The sequence below is a fragment of the Hemitrygon akajei genome, chromosome 9 (assembly GCF_048418815.1).
Source record: "Hemitrygon akajei chromosome 9, sHemAka1.3, whole genome shotgun sequence".
In the NCBI taxonomy this organism is placed as follows: Eukaryota; Metazoa; Chordata; class Chondrichthyes; order Myliobatiformes; family Dasyatidae; genus Hemitrygon; species Hemitrygon akajei.
In genome coordinates this window covers 47,387,326-47,405,660 of record NC_133132.1, presented here as the reverse complement: position 1 = coordinate 47,405,660, position 18,335 = coordinate 47,387,326, and the positions used below count along the sequence as shown (strand labels likewise).

The window sequence follows — 18,335 nt, the reverse complement described above, 5'->3', positions numbered from 1 at the left end:
CCAAAACTCCACCAACCATCTACAAACTTGCTAACCCACCCTTCTACTTCTTCATCCGTCATTTATAAACATCACAAAGAACGGGGGTCCCCTGAATAGATCCCCATGGAACACCACTAGTAACCCACCTCCCGGCAAAATATGTTCCATCTATAGCCAATATAATTCTGAATCCAGACAGCCATGTTTCCCTGGATCCCACGCCTCCTGACTTTCTGAATGAGCTCCCATGGGGGACCTTTATCAAACGCCAAACTAAAATCCATACACACTACAGCCACGGCTCTACCTTCATCAGTTTGTTCTGACACTTCCTTGAAGAATTCAGTCTGGCTCGTGAGGCATGATCTGTCCTTCACAAAACCATACTGACTATCCCTAATCAGACTATGCTTCTCCAAATTTTTGTAAATCCCGTTTCTAAGAATCCTCTCTCATAATTTACCCACTACAGATGTAAGACTCACTGGTCTTTAACACCCAGGATTATCCCTTTTATCTTTCTTGAACAAAGGAATAACATCCACCACCCTCCAATCTCTTGGTACTACTCCTATGTCCAGTGAGGAGACACAAGTCATCGCCATAGGTACGGTAATCCCTTCCCTCACTTCCCATAGTAATCCCAGCTCGTCCACCTCCTTTTGTCAGCCTGTCCAGAACAACTGTTCTTTAACTATAGATGGTCTGTGGCTCATGCGAGGGTTCCTTTCCTGAGAACTACCCTTAAGCCAATTTCTCTGCAAGTCGTAAACATCTGTTTCTTATAGCTGCCCATACTGTAACTCTGCATGTACACTTGCTATAATTCTTTCATTTCACTGAATAGTTGCCCATACCTACTCATAATTAAACTCATAGAATTTATACTGCATCGAGCCATTAATGAATCCTAGAGAACAATTTAATACTGTAACATCCTGGGAAAGGGTTCACTGCTGATGTAATGGTTTTCCTGTAGCAGCAGTGTTTGGAATAGAGATAACGGGGGCTTTGGAATGTGCGCCATCCAATGAAGGGAGTGTTTTTTTCTTGTTGTGCGCCTGTGACTGAGGTGATCGGGGTCTTTTGTTGGGCGGAAGATGAAGAGAGAAGATGCCAGAGAGGAGAGGTCGTAGGCATCGGAAAGGAGTGGACTTGGAGTGGGGCCGGGAGGCAACGAAGCCCGGGGAAATCGATGGAGGACCAGTGGGAGGGAAGCCGTGAGCTCCAACTTGTGCACGTTGGACAGTTTCATTTTAATGGGCCCTTTTCTTTTTGTTTTATTTTACCAACCCTTTAGTCAAATTAAGAATTATAAAGCTAAATCGTTTAATTGCATATGGTGTACTGGCTGTTATTTCGTGGTACTGATTTGTAACCGGTTAACACATCAAGCAGCATCCACACAAACAGGAGGTTTTGCACCTCAGTCTCACACGTTTGGTGGGGCCAGAGATCGTCTTCCTTAGACTTACGCAGCCAACAGAACCTGAGGGTGACAATACTACTACTTGTAAAACGCCTTAACATGTAAGAGAGAAAGTTTGATGTCTGTTGCTGTAACCTGAGGAGTCCATGTATGCTATATCCCTGAAACCATTGTATGAAGTGTTTGTTTGTTCATTATGTGCCATGTCATACGATGTAGGTGATCATGGTCTTTCCATGACTATGATTGTTCTTGACAAACTTTTCTATAGAACTAGTTTGCCATTGCCTTCTTCTGGGCAGTGTCTTTACAAGATGGGTGACCCCAGCCATTATCAGTACTCTTCAGAGATTGTCTGCCTGGCGTTGGTGGTGGCATAATCAGGAGCTGTGATATCCACCATCTGCTCCCATGGCTTCAAATGACACTGATCGGGTTGGTGCTGCACCTTGTCCAAGGGAGATCTGCAGGGTAACAGAGGGAAGGAATGCCTTGCACCTCCTTTGGTAGAGATGCATCTCCACCCCACTTGCCCAGTATGTGTAGTTTGATGTGGAAGACAACCAGAAATTTGTTTAGTGATATACATTCTACGTGGTTTATTAAAACTTTGTAATATGTGTCATTCGCAATGTAACCCCCATTGGTGTGGTAATGGTTAATGTGTTAAACAGCTTAGGTTGTGTTTTTTAATGACAGGAAATGGTATGATCATGAGATTTTCCAATGACAATGACAACCTTTGGACTGTGACTGAGAGCAGTAGCAATGGCCATAAACTGAAAAGGTACTCCTACATCTACTGTCCCCATGAATGCAGACCAGCAAAAGGAATGTGAAAACAATGATTTCCTTTGAGATTTGTTTTCTTCTTGAATCAAGTGAGCAGAATCAGAATCAGGTTTAATATCACAGGCACACGTCATGAAATTTGTTAACTTTGCAGTAGCAGTACAGTGAAATACATGATAATATAGTAAAAAAAAATCTGTGAATTACTATATATTCAATAGTTAAATAAGTAGCACAAAAAAAAAATGAAATGTAGTGAGGTAGCGTTCATGGGTTCAATGTCCATTCAGACATCGGATGGCAGAGGGGAAGAAGCTGTTCCTGAATTGTTGAGTGTGTTCCTTCAGGCTTCTATACCTCCTTTCCGATGGTAACAAGGGGTGGTGGGGGTCCTTGATGATGGACGCTGCCTTTTTGAGGCACCGCTCCTTGAACATATCTTGGATACTACAGAAGCAAGTATCCATGATGGAGCTTACTAACTTTACAACTCTCTGCCACTTACTTCAATACTGTGCAGTTTCCACCCTCCCCCACCCGACACCAGGTGGTGATGCTGCCAGTCAGGACACTCTCCATGGTAAATCTGTAGGAATTTGTGAGTGTCTTTGGTGACAAACCAAATCTCCTCAAGTTTCTAATGAAATATAGCCGCTGCCTTGCCTCCTTTATAGCTGCATCAATATGTTGGGACCAGGTTAGGTCCTCAGAGATCTTGACACCCAGGAACTTGAAGTTGCTCACTCCTTTCACTTTCGATCCCTCTATGAGGTCTGGTGTGTGTTCCCTCATCTTACCCTTTCTGAAGTCCACAATCAGCTCTTTGGCCAAGCAGTAACTGGATGAGTGGTTTTAAGATTTGTTGATTATTCTTACACTTGTCATTGCCAGGGTCTCTTCTGACAAAACAGCTAAGAGAGATGTTTACTTTAACAAAGCAAGCCGATAAGACGTAGGAACAGAATTCGGCCAGTTGGCCCCTAGAGTCTGATCCACCATGGCTGATTTATTATCCCCCTCAACCCCATTCCCCATAACCTTTGCTGCCCTGACCAATCAAGAAACTATCAACCTCCACTTTAAACAGATCCAATGACTTGGCCTCCACTGCCGTCCGTGGAAATGAACTCCACCCTCGCCACCCTCTGGCTAAAGAAATTTCTTCTCATCTCTGTTCTAAATAGACGTCCTTCTATTCTGAGGTTTGGCCCTCTGGTACTAGACTTTCCCACCACAGGAAACATCCTCTCCACATTAATCCTATCTTGGCCTTTCAGTATTCAATAGTTTTGATGAGATTCCGCCTCATTCTTCTAAATTCCAACAAGTACAGACCCAGAGTCATAAAACTCACCTCACTGATTAACCTTCTCATTCCCAGAATAATTCTTGTAAAACTCCTCTAGACCTTCTCCAATGGCAGCACATTTTTCTGAGGTAAGGGCCCAAAACTACGCACAATACTCCAAGTGGAGTGTTTCCCATGCCTTAAAAAGCCTCAGTTTTCATCTTGTTGTTAAATTCTTAATAAAACTATTTTCTCACGTACCGATTGACGAATTATATTGTAAGAAGTTTGAGTTTTGCAATCACGGAAGCTATAAGTCATCGCATCTACAATGCAAAACTCAAAGCACAAGAAAAGGGCATTTTCTTTATGTTACTTTCAATTAACAGGTCTCCATTAACTCTGCAGTAGTGTTTTTTTTTAAAAGAAAATGCTGGAAATAGTCTGCAAGTTGAGCTTTATCTGTAGGAAGAGCAAGATCGGGTTGAAAACCTGACATCAGAACTGTCAGAAAGAGACAAAAAAAAAAGTCTTAAGCTACAGGGAGGTGAAATGTCTCCTCTGGTACTGAGCAGATGAGCTGAAAACTAAGTGATGTGGTCAATGAGAGAGTGGGAGCAGTTAGAACAGGGGTTCCAAAACTTGTTTATGCCATGGACAGTGCCAAGTTGGGGACCTGTGAGTGAGTGTGACAGTGAGTGAGTGAGAGAGAGTGAGAGTGAGTGAGTGAGAGTGAGAGAAAGAGAGTGAGAGAGTAAGAGAGAGAGAGAGAGAGAGAGAGAGAGAGAGAGAGAGAGAGAGAGAGAGAGAGAGAGAGAGAGAGAGAGAGAGAGAGAGAGAGAGAGAGAGAGAGAGAGAGAGAGAGAGAGAGAGAGAGAGAGAGAGAGAGAGAGAGAAAGAGAAAGAGAGAGAATGAGAACATAAGCAAAAAAACAGAAGCAAAATAATTGATTGGCAAAATACAGACCAACAAGATATGCCCAACAGACAAAGCTTGCCATTCCCTCTACTTCCAGAGGAAAGAAAAAAAAGTGGCAAGGGGTAAAAAGGGAAAAAAAGCTGAGCCATTATCACTGATGGTCATATTAAACCTGCAGACTGAACACAGGTGTTAGGCAAAACAGTTCCTTCAATGTAGAGGAGACCAAATTGCGAACACTGAACGCTGCGCACCAGATTGGAAGAAATGCAGATGAATCACTACTTCACTTGGAAAGACTGTTTGGATCCCAGGGCTGTGAGAAAAGGAGACTATATAGGACAAGAGTTGCAAGGGAAAGTGCCACAGTGGGATGGCTGGTGGGAAAGGAAGAGTGGACCAGAGGGTCATGAAGCCAGCAGTCACTGAGAAATGATGAAAGAGGAAGATCTGCCTAGTGATGAAATCTCTTAAAGGTGGCAAAATATACCATTGAATGGGTATTAGGAGTGGAGGGCATACCTAGCCTGACTATACCGTTGAATGGGTATTAGGAGTGGAGGACATGCCTAGCCTGTCTATACCATTGAATGGGTATTAGATAGATAGATAGATAGATAGATAGATAGATAGATACTTTATTCATCCCCATGGGGAAATTCAACATTTTTTCCAATGTCCCATACTCTTGTTGTAGCAAAAACTCATTACATACAATACTTAACTCAGTAATAATATGATATGCATCTAAATCACTAACTCAAAAAGCATTAATAATAGCTTTAAAAAAAAAGTTCTTAAGTCCTGGCAGTTGAATTGTAAAGCCTAATGGCATTGGGGAGTATTGACCTCTTCATCCTGTCTGAGGAGCATTGCATCGACAGTAACCTGTCGCTGAAACTGCTTCTCTGTCTCTGGATGGTGCTATGTAGAGGATGTTCAGGGTTTTCCATAATTGACCGTAGCCTACTCAGCGCCCTTCGCTCAGCTACCGATGTTAAACTCTCCAGTACTTTGCCCACGACAGAGCCCGCCTTCCTTATCAGCTTATTAAGACGTGAGGCGTCCTTCTTCTTAATGCTTCCTCCCCAACACGCCACCACAAAGAAGAGGGCGCTCTCAACAACTGACCTATAGAACATCTTCAGCATCTCACTGCAGACATTGAATGACGCCAACCTTCTAAGGAAGTACAGTCGACTCTGTGCCTTCCTGCACAAGGCATCTGTGTTAGGAGCGGAGGACATGCTGAGCCTGAGTTGCTGGGCATGGCTTCCTGCTCTGCATTTTGCAACTCCCACATTTCTTCTAGCTGCTCCCACATATGCATTGACCAGACAATCCAGTTTGTGGTTTATCCCATAATCATCCCAGTTTCACCTGTCAGAAACATCCCACTGCCCTCACCTCCTTGCAGTTTAACAAGCTTCTTTTATCTTCTTTCCAGTCTTCAGGAAGGATCTTCAATCTGAAATGTTATATCTATCACATCTCCCCACAGATGCGGCCTTACCTGCTGAGTAATCTGAGTTTTCTGTTTTTATTTAGATTTTAAGTATCTGCAACTTTTACTTTTATGTAGTGTTTTTTTTTAAAATTCACTTTAGACTTAGTTTTACCTTTAAAGAATACAATGTCTTTTTGTAAAAATTGCCCTTTCTTTGTCTTGGGCTTGCTATTTCTCCAGAATCATTTAGGAGTATAAGAATTAAAAAATAATTGCGAATAGAACCAGACATTAAAAAGTGATACAGTCCTCTGCTACAACCCCTCCACCCAACCAACTTCCTTTGAACATTTGAGTTTACTAGTTGTAAGATTTTGCTGACAGCTAATGGAATCTGTTTGCTTTCTAATTGTTGACATCACTTGGTGAACTCACCAGTGATGGGAGGGTTGAGCTAAGGGGTAATACAATTTATCTTACATCTAAGTGTCAGCAGCTCAATTTCTCCCTTGAAGAAATGTACATAACTTAATGCATTACATTATTTGACTTCTTTGTAGTTTACCTTTGTCGGCAGATATTGATGATTGCCTCCAATGGATTTATGAATGGGGCATTGCTAGGAATGTGATCAAACACAGCCAATTTTGTCCCTGGCTGCAAAGACTCCTCCACTTTTTTAATGATCTGAAGAGGAAAACATTGTTATTGAATTCTCTTACTCCAATTTTCACAATGTGTACATTGTCAATTAATCTAATGACCAGGCAAGTTCAATTAACAGGAAAACTTATAGATGGAAAGAAGTGGTATTGAACTATTTAAGTTTTGTACATATTCATAGCTAGGCCTACAATACAGTGAGTGATGTGTACATGTAAATCAAAAGAGGCCACTTTGCTTTGCCTTTTCTAATGCCTCAAACACGCTCATTTATTTGCCCGCACAAAAAAGATTTTGTGATTAGTATCTCCAAAACTGGTTTGTATTGAAGTGATCGGCTCCAATGTTGCCTGTCTACAGAGAAAACAACACAAGATACTGCAGCAACAAACTCATCCAAGTGTAGAGGCAAAAGCTGCTTTTCCAATTCCAACAATTGCTATCCCTCCCCTCAATGCATGTTTCTTTCCACCTCTCAATCTCAAATTCCACTGTCCCAACCATATCCCCAAACATATTGTGCTGATGAAAGGCTTGATCGCAGCAATCTCCAGCTTAATTCTAAACTCCATCTCTACATTTCACATCCTGTGGATTCTTAGAATCCACACCTTGGAAGCTTCAGATCTCACCTTTCTATTCATTGAAGGTAATCTGCACACTCAGATGAAGCTTAACTAACTTTTAGCAAGACTGCAATACATTTCTGATCATTTTACAATATTGTTTCAAGCAGCGGAAAAGTAATGCAAATGTTGTATTAATACAAATATCTTAACCAAGTGTTAATTGAATGGGAAATTTTATCCTATAATGTGAGACTTGCTATTAAAATTATAGTGTGGCATGGTAGCGTAGTGGTTAGCACAAGACTTTATAGTACAGGCAACCCGGGTTCAATTCCCACTGCTGCCTGTAAGGAGTTTGTATGTTCCCCCCATCACCACATAGGCTTCCTCCCACAGTTCAAAGACATACCGATTGGTTGGTCGATTGGTCATTGTAAACTGTCTTGTGGCTAGGCTAGGGTTAAATCGTGGGATTGCTGGGTGGCATAGCTCAATGGGCCTATTCTGTGCTGTATCTCAATAAGTACAGTACCTATAAAAAGTATCCTGCCCCTTGGAAGTTTTTAAGTATTACTGTTTTACAACATTAAATCACCGTGGATTTAGTTTGGCTTTTTTGGACACTGATCAACAGAACAAGACTCTTTTGTGTCAAAGTGAAAGCAGATCTCTACAAAGTGATCTAAATTAATTACAAATATATAACACAAAATAATTGATTGCATAAGTATTCACTCCTTTAATATGACACACCAAATCATCACTGGTGCAGCCAATTGGTTTTAGAAGTCACATATTTAGTTAAATGGAGATCACCTGTGTGCAATTAAAATTGTTTCGATTGATTGTAGTAAAAATACACCTGTGTCTGGAAGGTCCCACTGCTGGTGAGTCAGTATCCTGGCAAAAACTACACCATGAAGACAAAAGAACACTCCAGAAACTCTGTGAAAAGTTTATTGAAAAGCACAAGTCAGGAGATGGATGCAAGAAAGTTTCCAAGTCACTGAATATCCCTTGGAGTACAGTTGTCAATTATCAGGGAATGGAAAGAATATGACACAGCTTAGAGCAGACCATTCTCAAAAACTGAGTGACCATTCAATAAGGGGACTAGTGAGGGAGACCTATGACAAAAAAGTTGAATTTCCCCATGGGGATGAATAAAGTATCTATCTATCTAACTTTGGAGGAGTTACAAGCTTCAGTGGCTGAGATGGGAGAGACTGCACATACAACTGTTGCCCGGGTGTTTCACTAGTCGCAGCTTTATGGGAGAGTGGCAAAGAGAAAGCCACTGTTGAAGAAAAGTCACATGAAATCTCAACTAGAGATTGCCAGAAGGCACCTGGGAGATTCTGAAGTCAGCTGGAAGAAGGTTCTATGGTCTGATGAAATCAAAGTCGAGCTTTTTGGGCATCAGACTAAATGCTGTGTTTGGTGTAAGCTGAACACCGCAGATCATCAAAAACACACCATCCCTACCGTGAAGCATGGTAGTGGCTGCATCAAGCTGAGAGGATGCTTCACTGCAGCAGGCCTTGGAAAGTTTGTGAAGGTAGAGGGTAAAATGGAGGAAAACCTGATGCAGTCTGCAAGAGAACTGTGACTTGTTTTCCAGCAAGACAATGACCCCAAGCATAAAGCCAAAGCTATGCAGGAATGGTTTTTAAAAAAAAGCAAAGTTAATGTCTTGGAGTGGCAAACTCAGAGTCCAGACCTCATCCAATTGAGAGTGTGTGGCTGGACTTGAAAAGGGCTGTTCACTAACAATCCCCATGCAATCTGACAGAGTTTGAGCAGCTTTGTAAATAAGAATGGGGAAAAATTGCAGTGTCCAGATGTGCAAAGCTGATAGAGACCTATCCACACAGACTCAAGGCTGTAATTGCTGCCAAAGGTGCATCTACTAAATACTGACTTGAAGGGAGTGAATTTTTACACAATCAATTATTTTGTGTTTTATATTTGTAATTAATTTAGATCACTTTGTAGAGATCTGATTTCACTTTGACATGGAAGAGTCCTTTTCTGTTGATCAGTGTCAAATAAAGCCAAATTAAATCCACTGCGATTCAGTTGGTGTAAAACAATAAATCATGGAAGCTTTCAAGGGGGATGAATATTTTTATAGGCACTGTAAATAGATAAAATAAATAATTTGAGAGCTACCTGGCCCATGCTATTCCTGCTGTAACTATCCTAGAGTCTAGACCCAATCTAAACACCAGAGAGCATATATACAAAATTAAGGGAGGGAAGTTTAGGGGAGACATCAGGGGTAAGTTTTTTTTTTACACAGAGGGTTGTGAGGTGCCTGGAATGACTTGCCAGGGATGGTGGTGGAGGCTAAAACATTAGGGGTATTTAAGAGCCTCTTGGACAGGCACATGGATAAAAGAAAAATGGAAGGTTATGGGGTAGTGTGGGTTTAGTACTTTTTTTTAAGGATTATATGGGTCGGCACAACATGGAGGGCTGAAGGGCCTGTACTGTGCTGTAGTGTTCTATGGTTCTATGGTTCTTAAACACAACTGCTTGCTTTCATTCCATTTCAAATTCCATGAGTATTGTAGCTCTCTGTATATGATCTTCTGATCTGATCTGGATCGGGTACTGGACAGAGGTGGGGCTTAGCCAAGCTTAAAAAAAAATGTCACAGCATACAACTGATATGGCTCAAGTTCAATACCCAGTTAAGTCCTGTTGGGCTCAGATTCAAAGCCATATTCTACTATGGAGCAGAAATACAACCTTGGTCGCATATGCTAAATTAACATCATTGTGGCTTTTGTTACTTTCAAAATTCTGTTTGATTGGGGCAAGTCAAGATAAATACATGCTGCTATGTTGTGTTGTGTGACAGAGGATGGATTTCTACTTCCACAAAATACTTGCGTTTCAACAGAATCTGGTCCATTGCCAATTTTTATTTATGGGGGAAACAACAGCCAATCCTTATGTTGAAATCTCAGAATCCAGAAGAAGCAAGCTACTCCATCCATATTTTCTCTTGTGCTAGGAGAATTATGTAACCTGCAAAGCCCAATCTGTGCCTCAAAGCAATCCCTCTTCCCCACTTGTTTCCTTATGATCTACTCTCTCTCACGTACTTATCAATTATACCGTAATTCTCCTACCATCCAGGGTTAGTGTACAGCTGAACATTTTTGTACAGGAAATACGAGGTACAGGTTCAATAATCCATTCTCTACCATTCTTAAACCTCTACTGGTTCTTTGAACGGGACATCCTATTTAGGCCCAAATCCAAGTCCTTCCCTATTAGTCGTTTTCAAGAAAGTCCAGTTGTTTCTTGGAAGCTCCAGAGGAAATTGATTCCATCAATTTATTCTATCAAGCTATTATTAATGCTTTTTGAGATAGTGATTTAGATGCATATCATATTTTTTTACTGAGTTAAGTATTGTATGTAATTAGTTTTGCTACAACAAGTGTATGGGACATTGGAAAAAAAGTTGAATTTCCCCATGGGGATGAATAAAGTATCTATCTATCTATCTATCATCACCAGTTTGTGCTGTCCAGATTTCAACAGTCAGGAGTAAAATCAATTCTAATTATTTTGCAAATTATTTACACCCCTAGCTTTTAGCCCACTTTGGTTTCCTTCATTGCTCTAATAAAATCGTTCAATTTTGAACACCTCTAACAGATGCCCCTTTAACCATTTTGTTATCTACCTCAAAACTCAACCAACCAGTTCTGATGAAAGATCAACTTGTGACATTAGCTCAGTTTTTTTTTCTTTCCACGTGATCTGAGTATTTACAGCATTCTCAACATATCAAATGCAGTTTTTAGTATCTTGTAGTTCCAGGATTGTTCATTTGCATCCACTCTGGTAGGTCAACTGCACAACCTCCATTTGTGTGATTCAATATCTATCTCTTTGTTCACCTTACCCCTTCACCACAACTGAAAATACGTTTGCTTTCTAACTTATCCTAGTTCTAATGAAAGATCATTGACATGAAACATTGGACAGTCTAGTTTGCCCATGATGTTGTGCTGATCTTGATTTGAATTTAAACTAAATATCTTCCTGTGTAATATCCATATCCCTCCAATTTCATGTGTCTATCTAAAAGCCTCTTAAATTCTACCAGACTGCCTGATTCCACTACTAGTCCTGGTAACTATCCTAAGCATTTACCACTCGCTACATAAAACAAAACCTGCCTCTCATGCCACCTTTTAAATTTCATCCCTCTAACCTTAAAAGTGTTTGACATTTCTACCCTGGGGGGAAAAGATTTTGACTCGCAACCCCAACTATGTCCCTCATAATTTTAAAAACCTCTGCCAGGTCTCCCCTCAGTCTCCGAGGCTCTACGAAGAACAGCCTAAGTTTGTCCAACCTTTCCTCGTAGCTCATGCCTTCTAAACCAGGCAGCATCCCAGTAAATCTTTTCTGCACTCTCTCCACAGTCTCCTCATCCTTCCTTTAATGAAGCAACCAGAAGTGCATAAAATACTCCAGGTGTGATCTGACTAAAGCTTTATATAGCTGCAGCTTGACTTCTTTACTCTTGTACTCAGCACCCTTACCAACAAAGACAAACATGTCATATGCCTTCTTAATCACTTTATCCACTTGCATGGCCACATTTCCTGAACTACAGACCTGGGCCCCAGGATCCCTCTGTACCTCAGTACTGTTAAGGGGCCTACTATTAACTGTACACTTTCTCTTTTCATTTGACTTCCTAAAGTGCAACACCTCACATTTGCCCGAATTAAACTCCATCTGCCGATATCTGTAACCAATCTACACACCGCTGTATTTTCTGATAGTTCTTTACACTGTCTACAACTCCAACAATCTTGGTGTCATCCACAAACTTGCTAATCCACCTATCGACATTTTCATCTAAATTACTGATATATCACAACAGAGGTCCCAGCATGAACTCTTGCAGAACACTACTGGTCACAGACCTCCTGCCACAATAACAACCTTCCTGCCCTATTCTATCTTCTGTGGGAGAGCCAATTCTGAATCCAAACTTGCAATTAACCTGGATCCCCTGCATCTTTATCTTCTGAATCAACATACCATAAGGGATGTTATCACTTGCATTACTAAAGTCCAGGTATGTCCACTGTCTCACCCTCATAAAGGACCTTTACTGTCTCGAAAAACTCTATTAAGTTTGTGAGTCATGATCTGCCCCATACAAAGCTATACTGATTATACCCAAGCAAGCCACATCTTTCCAAGTGTACATAAATCCTATGCCTCTGTATCCTCTCGTGTTGCTTCCTTGCCACTGATGTGAGGCTCACTTGTCTATAATTACCCGGATTATCCCCATTTCCTTTCTTGAGAAAAGGCACAAGATTTTCTCTCCAGTCTTTGAGGACCACACCTGCTGCTAGTGAGGACGCAAGGATCCTTGTCAAAGCCCCAGCAATCTCTTTGCGTAGGTCTTTCAGTATTCTGAGACATATGCCATCAAGGTCTGAGGACTTATCCCCAGCTATGTCTCTGTACTTTTCCATAATCCATCTACAAATCTGCTCCTCCACCTGTCAGTGGTTAGTGGAGGGAGTGGGGGAGTCCTATCGTATAATCGAATCAGTATAATTGCAGGTATCCTATTTCTGAGGGACACCCAAATTGCTTCCGGATGAACACTCCAGAATGCCTTCTGAGCACTGAAGAATAGTGCAACCCCTCCACTTCCTTTAATCCCTCTCCATCACGTCTAAAACATCAAAACCCATGTCAATTGGTAACTCAACAAACAAGTCCTGTCTCTCATGCAACCAGGTCTCCTATTTAGAAACACCGTCTTAATTCCTTGCATTGATTCATGTTCTAAATTCATCATTCTTGCTCATAAATACTTCCAGCAGTGAAACAAACACGTTTCAGCCTCTCAGTCCTACCATGTTTATCAGCCTGGCACTTGTTCTTCCTTTTGGTCGATAGGTGGATGCCATCTTTCTTGCCCTCAACCCTGCCACTTGTTGCCCTACTGCTGTGGTTCCCTTCCACCTGCCACTCTTGTTTATACCCTCCCGAGCAGCACTAGCAAAACTCCCACCAAGGATATTGGTTTGCCTCCAGTTCAGATTCAAACAGGCTTCCTTGCACAGATCCCACCTGTCCTGGAGAAGCGCCCAATGATCCATAATCTGAAGCCCACTTTCCTGCACCAGTTCTTTAGTCACATATTGAACTTCACTGTCTGTTTACTCCCTGCATTCCTGCTCTGCGGCATGGGTAGTAACCTGAGAGTACAACACTGGAATTTCTGCTTTTAAAACCTTCTACCTAGCTTCCCAAAATCACCTTTCAGGCCATCATCCTTACTCCTGCCTATATTATTTGTAAGAGCACGGACACAGCCTTTGGCCGCTTTCCTTTTTCTCTCAGAATGTCCCATTCCTGCTGTGTGACATCCTTGAACCTGGCACCAGGGAGGCAACAAACTATGCTGACTGTGGCCACAGAATGCCTGCCAGCGCCCCCAACTATCGGCTTCCTTGTCATCGCCTGATTTCACCCTTCCCTTCTTTGCTTCAGAGCTGGGCATTGTGCCACCAACCCGGCTACTGAAAGGTCATCTCCCCCCACCCCACACACCTCCCCAACAATCGTGAGGGTGAATGTGTTGTGAGGGCGCCCTTCTCTGTCTGCCTGCTCTCCTTACATTTCCTACCATTCTATTGGTAGCCTGCACCTCACTAAAACTCTATGATATTCTCAGAATCCCAGATGAAACCTGACTATATCCAACTCCAGCTCCAGTTCCTTCAGCTGCAGCTGGGTGTGCTTCCCACAGATGTAGTCATCACGGGGACTGTGATGTTCCTTGATTTCCCACGTTTTGCTGGCGCACTCCACTGTCCTGGCTGTCATTTTGTCTACACTAAGTCACAGGTTCACAGGAATATTAAAGCCACTCTGCTCATCTCCTGGGCCCCCTTGCCAAAGCCTTTTGAGCCAGAGCCTCAGTTCCCCATTCTTACATGGTCCACTCTCCAAATGGCTACTCGCCTTCCTTTTATCAGCTAAAGTGCCCTCCAATTAGCCAATCAATGAGACTTGCCTTTTTACAAATTGCCACTCTTACTCGTAGCTCCCTGGAAAAGTGAAACTAACATGAGACTTGCCTGTTTATAAGTTCAGCTTCTTTCTCCACAGTTGATGCCTGATGTTACAACTATTACTGTATCAGCAATTTGTACTTTAAACCAGCCAGCTGTCTATAGTGCGGAACCACTTAAATTTAGGTCTGGTCACGCAGGGCAAAAAAGAGACACAGAGAAAGAGCCATATAAAATGGGGTGGGAGACAGAGAGAGGCAAACATCATGTACTTGTGAGGGGTCAGAATGGGGTATAGATGAGGGTAAGTGGATTTATAATGGAGGTCAGGTACAATACAAAGCTAACAATGGTTAGGATGGGAAAAAAATTTCAGTACCTGGGTTTGGATCGAAATTCAGGATTCCTACTTTTGCTGTATACAGCACGGTAACATAATGGTTAGCGCCAGTGATCACCAACTGGTGTCAATTCCCACTGCGGTCAGTAAGGAATTTGTACATCCTTGCCACCACCATATGGGGTTCCTCTGGCTGGTCTGGTTTTCTCCCACGTTCTAAAGACATCCAGGTTAGGTTAGTAAGTTGTGGGCATGCTACGTTGGCACCGGAAGCCTGCACACATGACAAGTAAAGCTTATCTTTAATTATTTTGTGCAAAAGCTGTCAGTTGCAAGCAGAACAGATTTTAAGTGCTTTAAGTTATTAAATATTAAAATCTAAACTAATATCAATAAATCTTGAAGGCAAATGAACAGAAAGTTTAATGTTTCTTCTGTTATGTCTCCATGACCTTATCCAACCTTATACCTACACTTTAAGAACATAAGAAATGGGAGCAGGAATAGACCATCTGTCCTGTCGAGCCAGCTCTGCCATTCAATAAGATGATGGCTGATCTGGCCATGGACTCATCTCCACCTGCCTGCCTTTTCCCCATAACCCTTAATTCCCCTAATCTAAAAAATCTACCCAACCTCGTCTTAAATATTTTTACTGAGTTAGCCTCCACCGCTTCATTGAGCAGAGAATTCCACAGATTCACCACTCTCTGGGAAAAGCAGTTCCTCCTCATCTCCGTCCTAAATCTACTCCCCTGAATCTTGAGGTTATGCCCCCTAGTTCTAGTCTCACCTACCAGTGGAAATAATTTTCCTGCCTCTATCTTATCTATCCTTTACATAATTTTATATATTTCTATAAGATCTTCTCTCATTCTTCTAAATTCTAGTGAGAACAGCCCTAGGCAACTTAATCTCTCCTCATAGCCTAACCCCATCATCTCTGGAATCAACCTGGTGAACCTCCTCTGCACTGCCTCCAAAGCCAGTATATCCTTCCTCAAGTAAGGAGACCAGAAATGGACGCAGTACTCCAGGTGTGGCCTCACCTGTACCCTGTACAGTTGTAGCATAACCTCCCTGCTCTTAAATTCAGTTCCTCTAGCAATGAAGGCCAACATTCCATTTGCCCTCTTGATAGCCTGCTGCACCTGCAAACCAACCTTTTGTGATTCGTGCACAAGCACTCCCAGGTCCCTCTGCACAGCAGCATGCTGCAATTTATTTTACCATTTAAATAATAATCTCTTTCATTTTTCCTCGCAAAGTGGATAACCTTGCATTTACCAACACTGTATTCCATCTGCCAGAGTCTCACCCACTCACTTAACCTATCTGTATCTCTCTGCAGGCTCTCCATATCTTCTGCACATTTTGCTTTTCCAATCAATTTAGTATCATCAGCAAACTTAGATACACTACACTCACTCCCCTCTTCCAGATCGCTAATGTATATCGTTGACAGTTGTGGGCCCTGTTCTGACCCCTGCGGCACATCACTCACCACTGATTGCCCACCAAAGTAACACCTATGTATCCCAACTCTCTGCTGTTTATTAGTTAACCAATCCTCTATCCATGCTAATACATCATCTTGTGGATAAGCCTTTTATGCGGCACCTTATCAAACAGCTTCTGGAAATCCAAGTAAATAACATTCATCTGTTCCCCTCTATTGACTGCACTCGTTAAATCCACAAAGAACTCCAGTAAGTTTGTCAAACAGGACCGGCCTTTGCTGTATCCGTGCTGCATCTGCCTGATGGATCTATTTCCTTCCAGATGCCTCGCTATTTCTCCTTTAATGATAGCTTCAAGCATGTTCCCAACCACAGATGCTAAAACTAACTGGCTTATAGTTACCTACCTTTTGCTTACATCCTTTTTTTGAACAGTGGCGTGACATTTGCCTTCTTCCAATCTGCCGGGACCTGCCCAGAGTCCGCAGAATTTTGGTAAATTATCACCAAAGCCTCTGCCATTTCTTTCAGTACCCTGGGATGCATTCAATCAGGTCCAGGGGACTTATCTATCTTCAGGTCCACAAGTTTGCTCTACACTACCTCTTTAGTGATAGCTATTGTATCGAGGTCCTCACCTCCCATCGCATCCATTACATCTCTCTTTGGCATGTTCTAATCCTTTGATTCCAGCTCCTTACCATTTAGTTCTTATTAGCCCAACACTGGCAACCATTCCTTCAACTATTTGACCGTGTATAATTTGTTTAGTTATTTATGGTACATGTGCATCATTGACAAGGGCAGTATTTATTGTTCACCTTGATTACTGTGGTGAATAGCTGTTCTGACTGCCAACAGGCAACCCATTGAAGATAACATCATGGTATGTTACCTCATGAAATAGTGGTTGACCAAGCCTTTAGTCACCAAATACCTATGACATTGTCTTTCTGCCACTGCAAAGCATCTTTGCTACATTCAAGATTACTTACACTACAACAGATGCAGTTGAACCAGAATGATTTCCACTTGCTTTTTTCTGTTACATATTGGAAGTAATGAAAGCATACAAAAGCCACAATGAAATAGTGCTGTATCAAAGATTATAAGAGGGCAAACAGAAACTGCTTCTATAAAACTGTTCTGACAGCCACACCTGACCAGGCCCTGATAGTGGAAACTCCAGACATTCCTCCTGCAGTGTGGCCCCTTGTTCTTCACAAACATGCCTGAGGAGTTTCTTCACAGCACCTACGGAGTCCAAAAAAGTTAAGTACTCAGCATAATATAAACAAACCATAGTTTGCTTTCCAGACCAATGATCACATTGTGTTATTTTAATTAATCAAATTAAAAACTGTGAAGTATTTAAATATAGAAAGGAAAATTGCAGATGAAAGAACAAAAAAATTAACATACTTAACATTTAACTTTAACATTCCAACAACTTAGACCTGAAGGAATGATAACTCAACACCTATAAATGTTAAACTTTCATATCCAGTTTATTTTGGAATGGCCAATACATTGTTAAAAGGGGGAAGTAAAAGCAGAAAAAACTAGAAATATTCAACAGGTCAGGCAGCAGAAATAGAAAGGGAAAATGTCACACTTTAAGTCAATAACCTTCTATCAGAATGTCTTAAGGGCTTAATTAGATTGAAACAATACATTTGGTGGTTTAATCACAGCTATTGTACAAGTACAGTCATATGAAACAATCCCATGGAAAAGCAGTGAATTGGTGTCATAAATACCTATATTTGTTTAAAAAGCCTTTTTTCCTTTTAGGCAGTCTTCTGGGATTGAAATCAACGTAATTCTATTCCAGTTTAGTGGGGTTTGAAATGACTAATGAGCCCTGTGGAGACGTCACAGCTGGGGCAGATTGTTTTGTGTGTGCTCCTTCTACCATTTACATTGGGCAACTGTCTAGGTCTTAATATCATCTCGAATACTCCTTGTCCATCTGAGCAGTCGTGGGCAAGACATTCTTAGTAGCCTGTGGAGATATTGCATTTCTTCAAGGAAGCTTTGAGCATCTCCTTGAATCATTTCTTCTGTCCATCCAGTAATCTTTTCCCAGGTCAGCTTTTGGAAAAGAGCTCCATATTCATTGGAGGATAAGCAAGCCAACGTCAGTGTCCTTTTCCAGTCCAACATAATCAGTATTAAGGCCTTAGTTATCTCAGTCAACTACATTGGATAGGCATGTAAACTGCGTGCCTGATGCCAGACTCCCATAATTAAAAATATAGCACATCACTGACAGTAACATTTGTACCTAGTTTTCATATTTGCTCATGAAACAGAAAAGGGCTATTCAGCTTATTAAGTCTATTTTGTCTCATAGGATTTCTGTTA

At 41.6% G+C, this 18,335-nt stretch overlaps 1 protein-coding gene across 2 annotated transcripts in view; it reads right to left on the bottom strand.

Annotated features, from left to right (window-relative positions):
- LOC140733086 (uncharacterized) overlaps window positions 1-18,335 on the bottom strand; it is a 139,094-nt gene that overhangs the window by 85,339 nt on the left and 35,420 nt on the right. For both annotated transcript variants that reach the window (XM_073055920.1, XM_073055919.1), the window contains exons 7-8: window positions 17,128-17,222; window positions 6,423-6,544 (exon numbers count right to left, since the gene is read on the bottom strand). In XM_073055920.1, coding sequence (XP_072912021.1) covers window positions 6,423-6,544; window positions 17,128-17,222 — 217 coding nt within the window. The remainder of the gene's footprint in view (window positions 1-6,422; window positions 6,545-17,127; window positions 17,223-18,335) is intronic.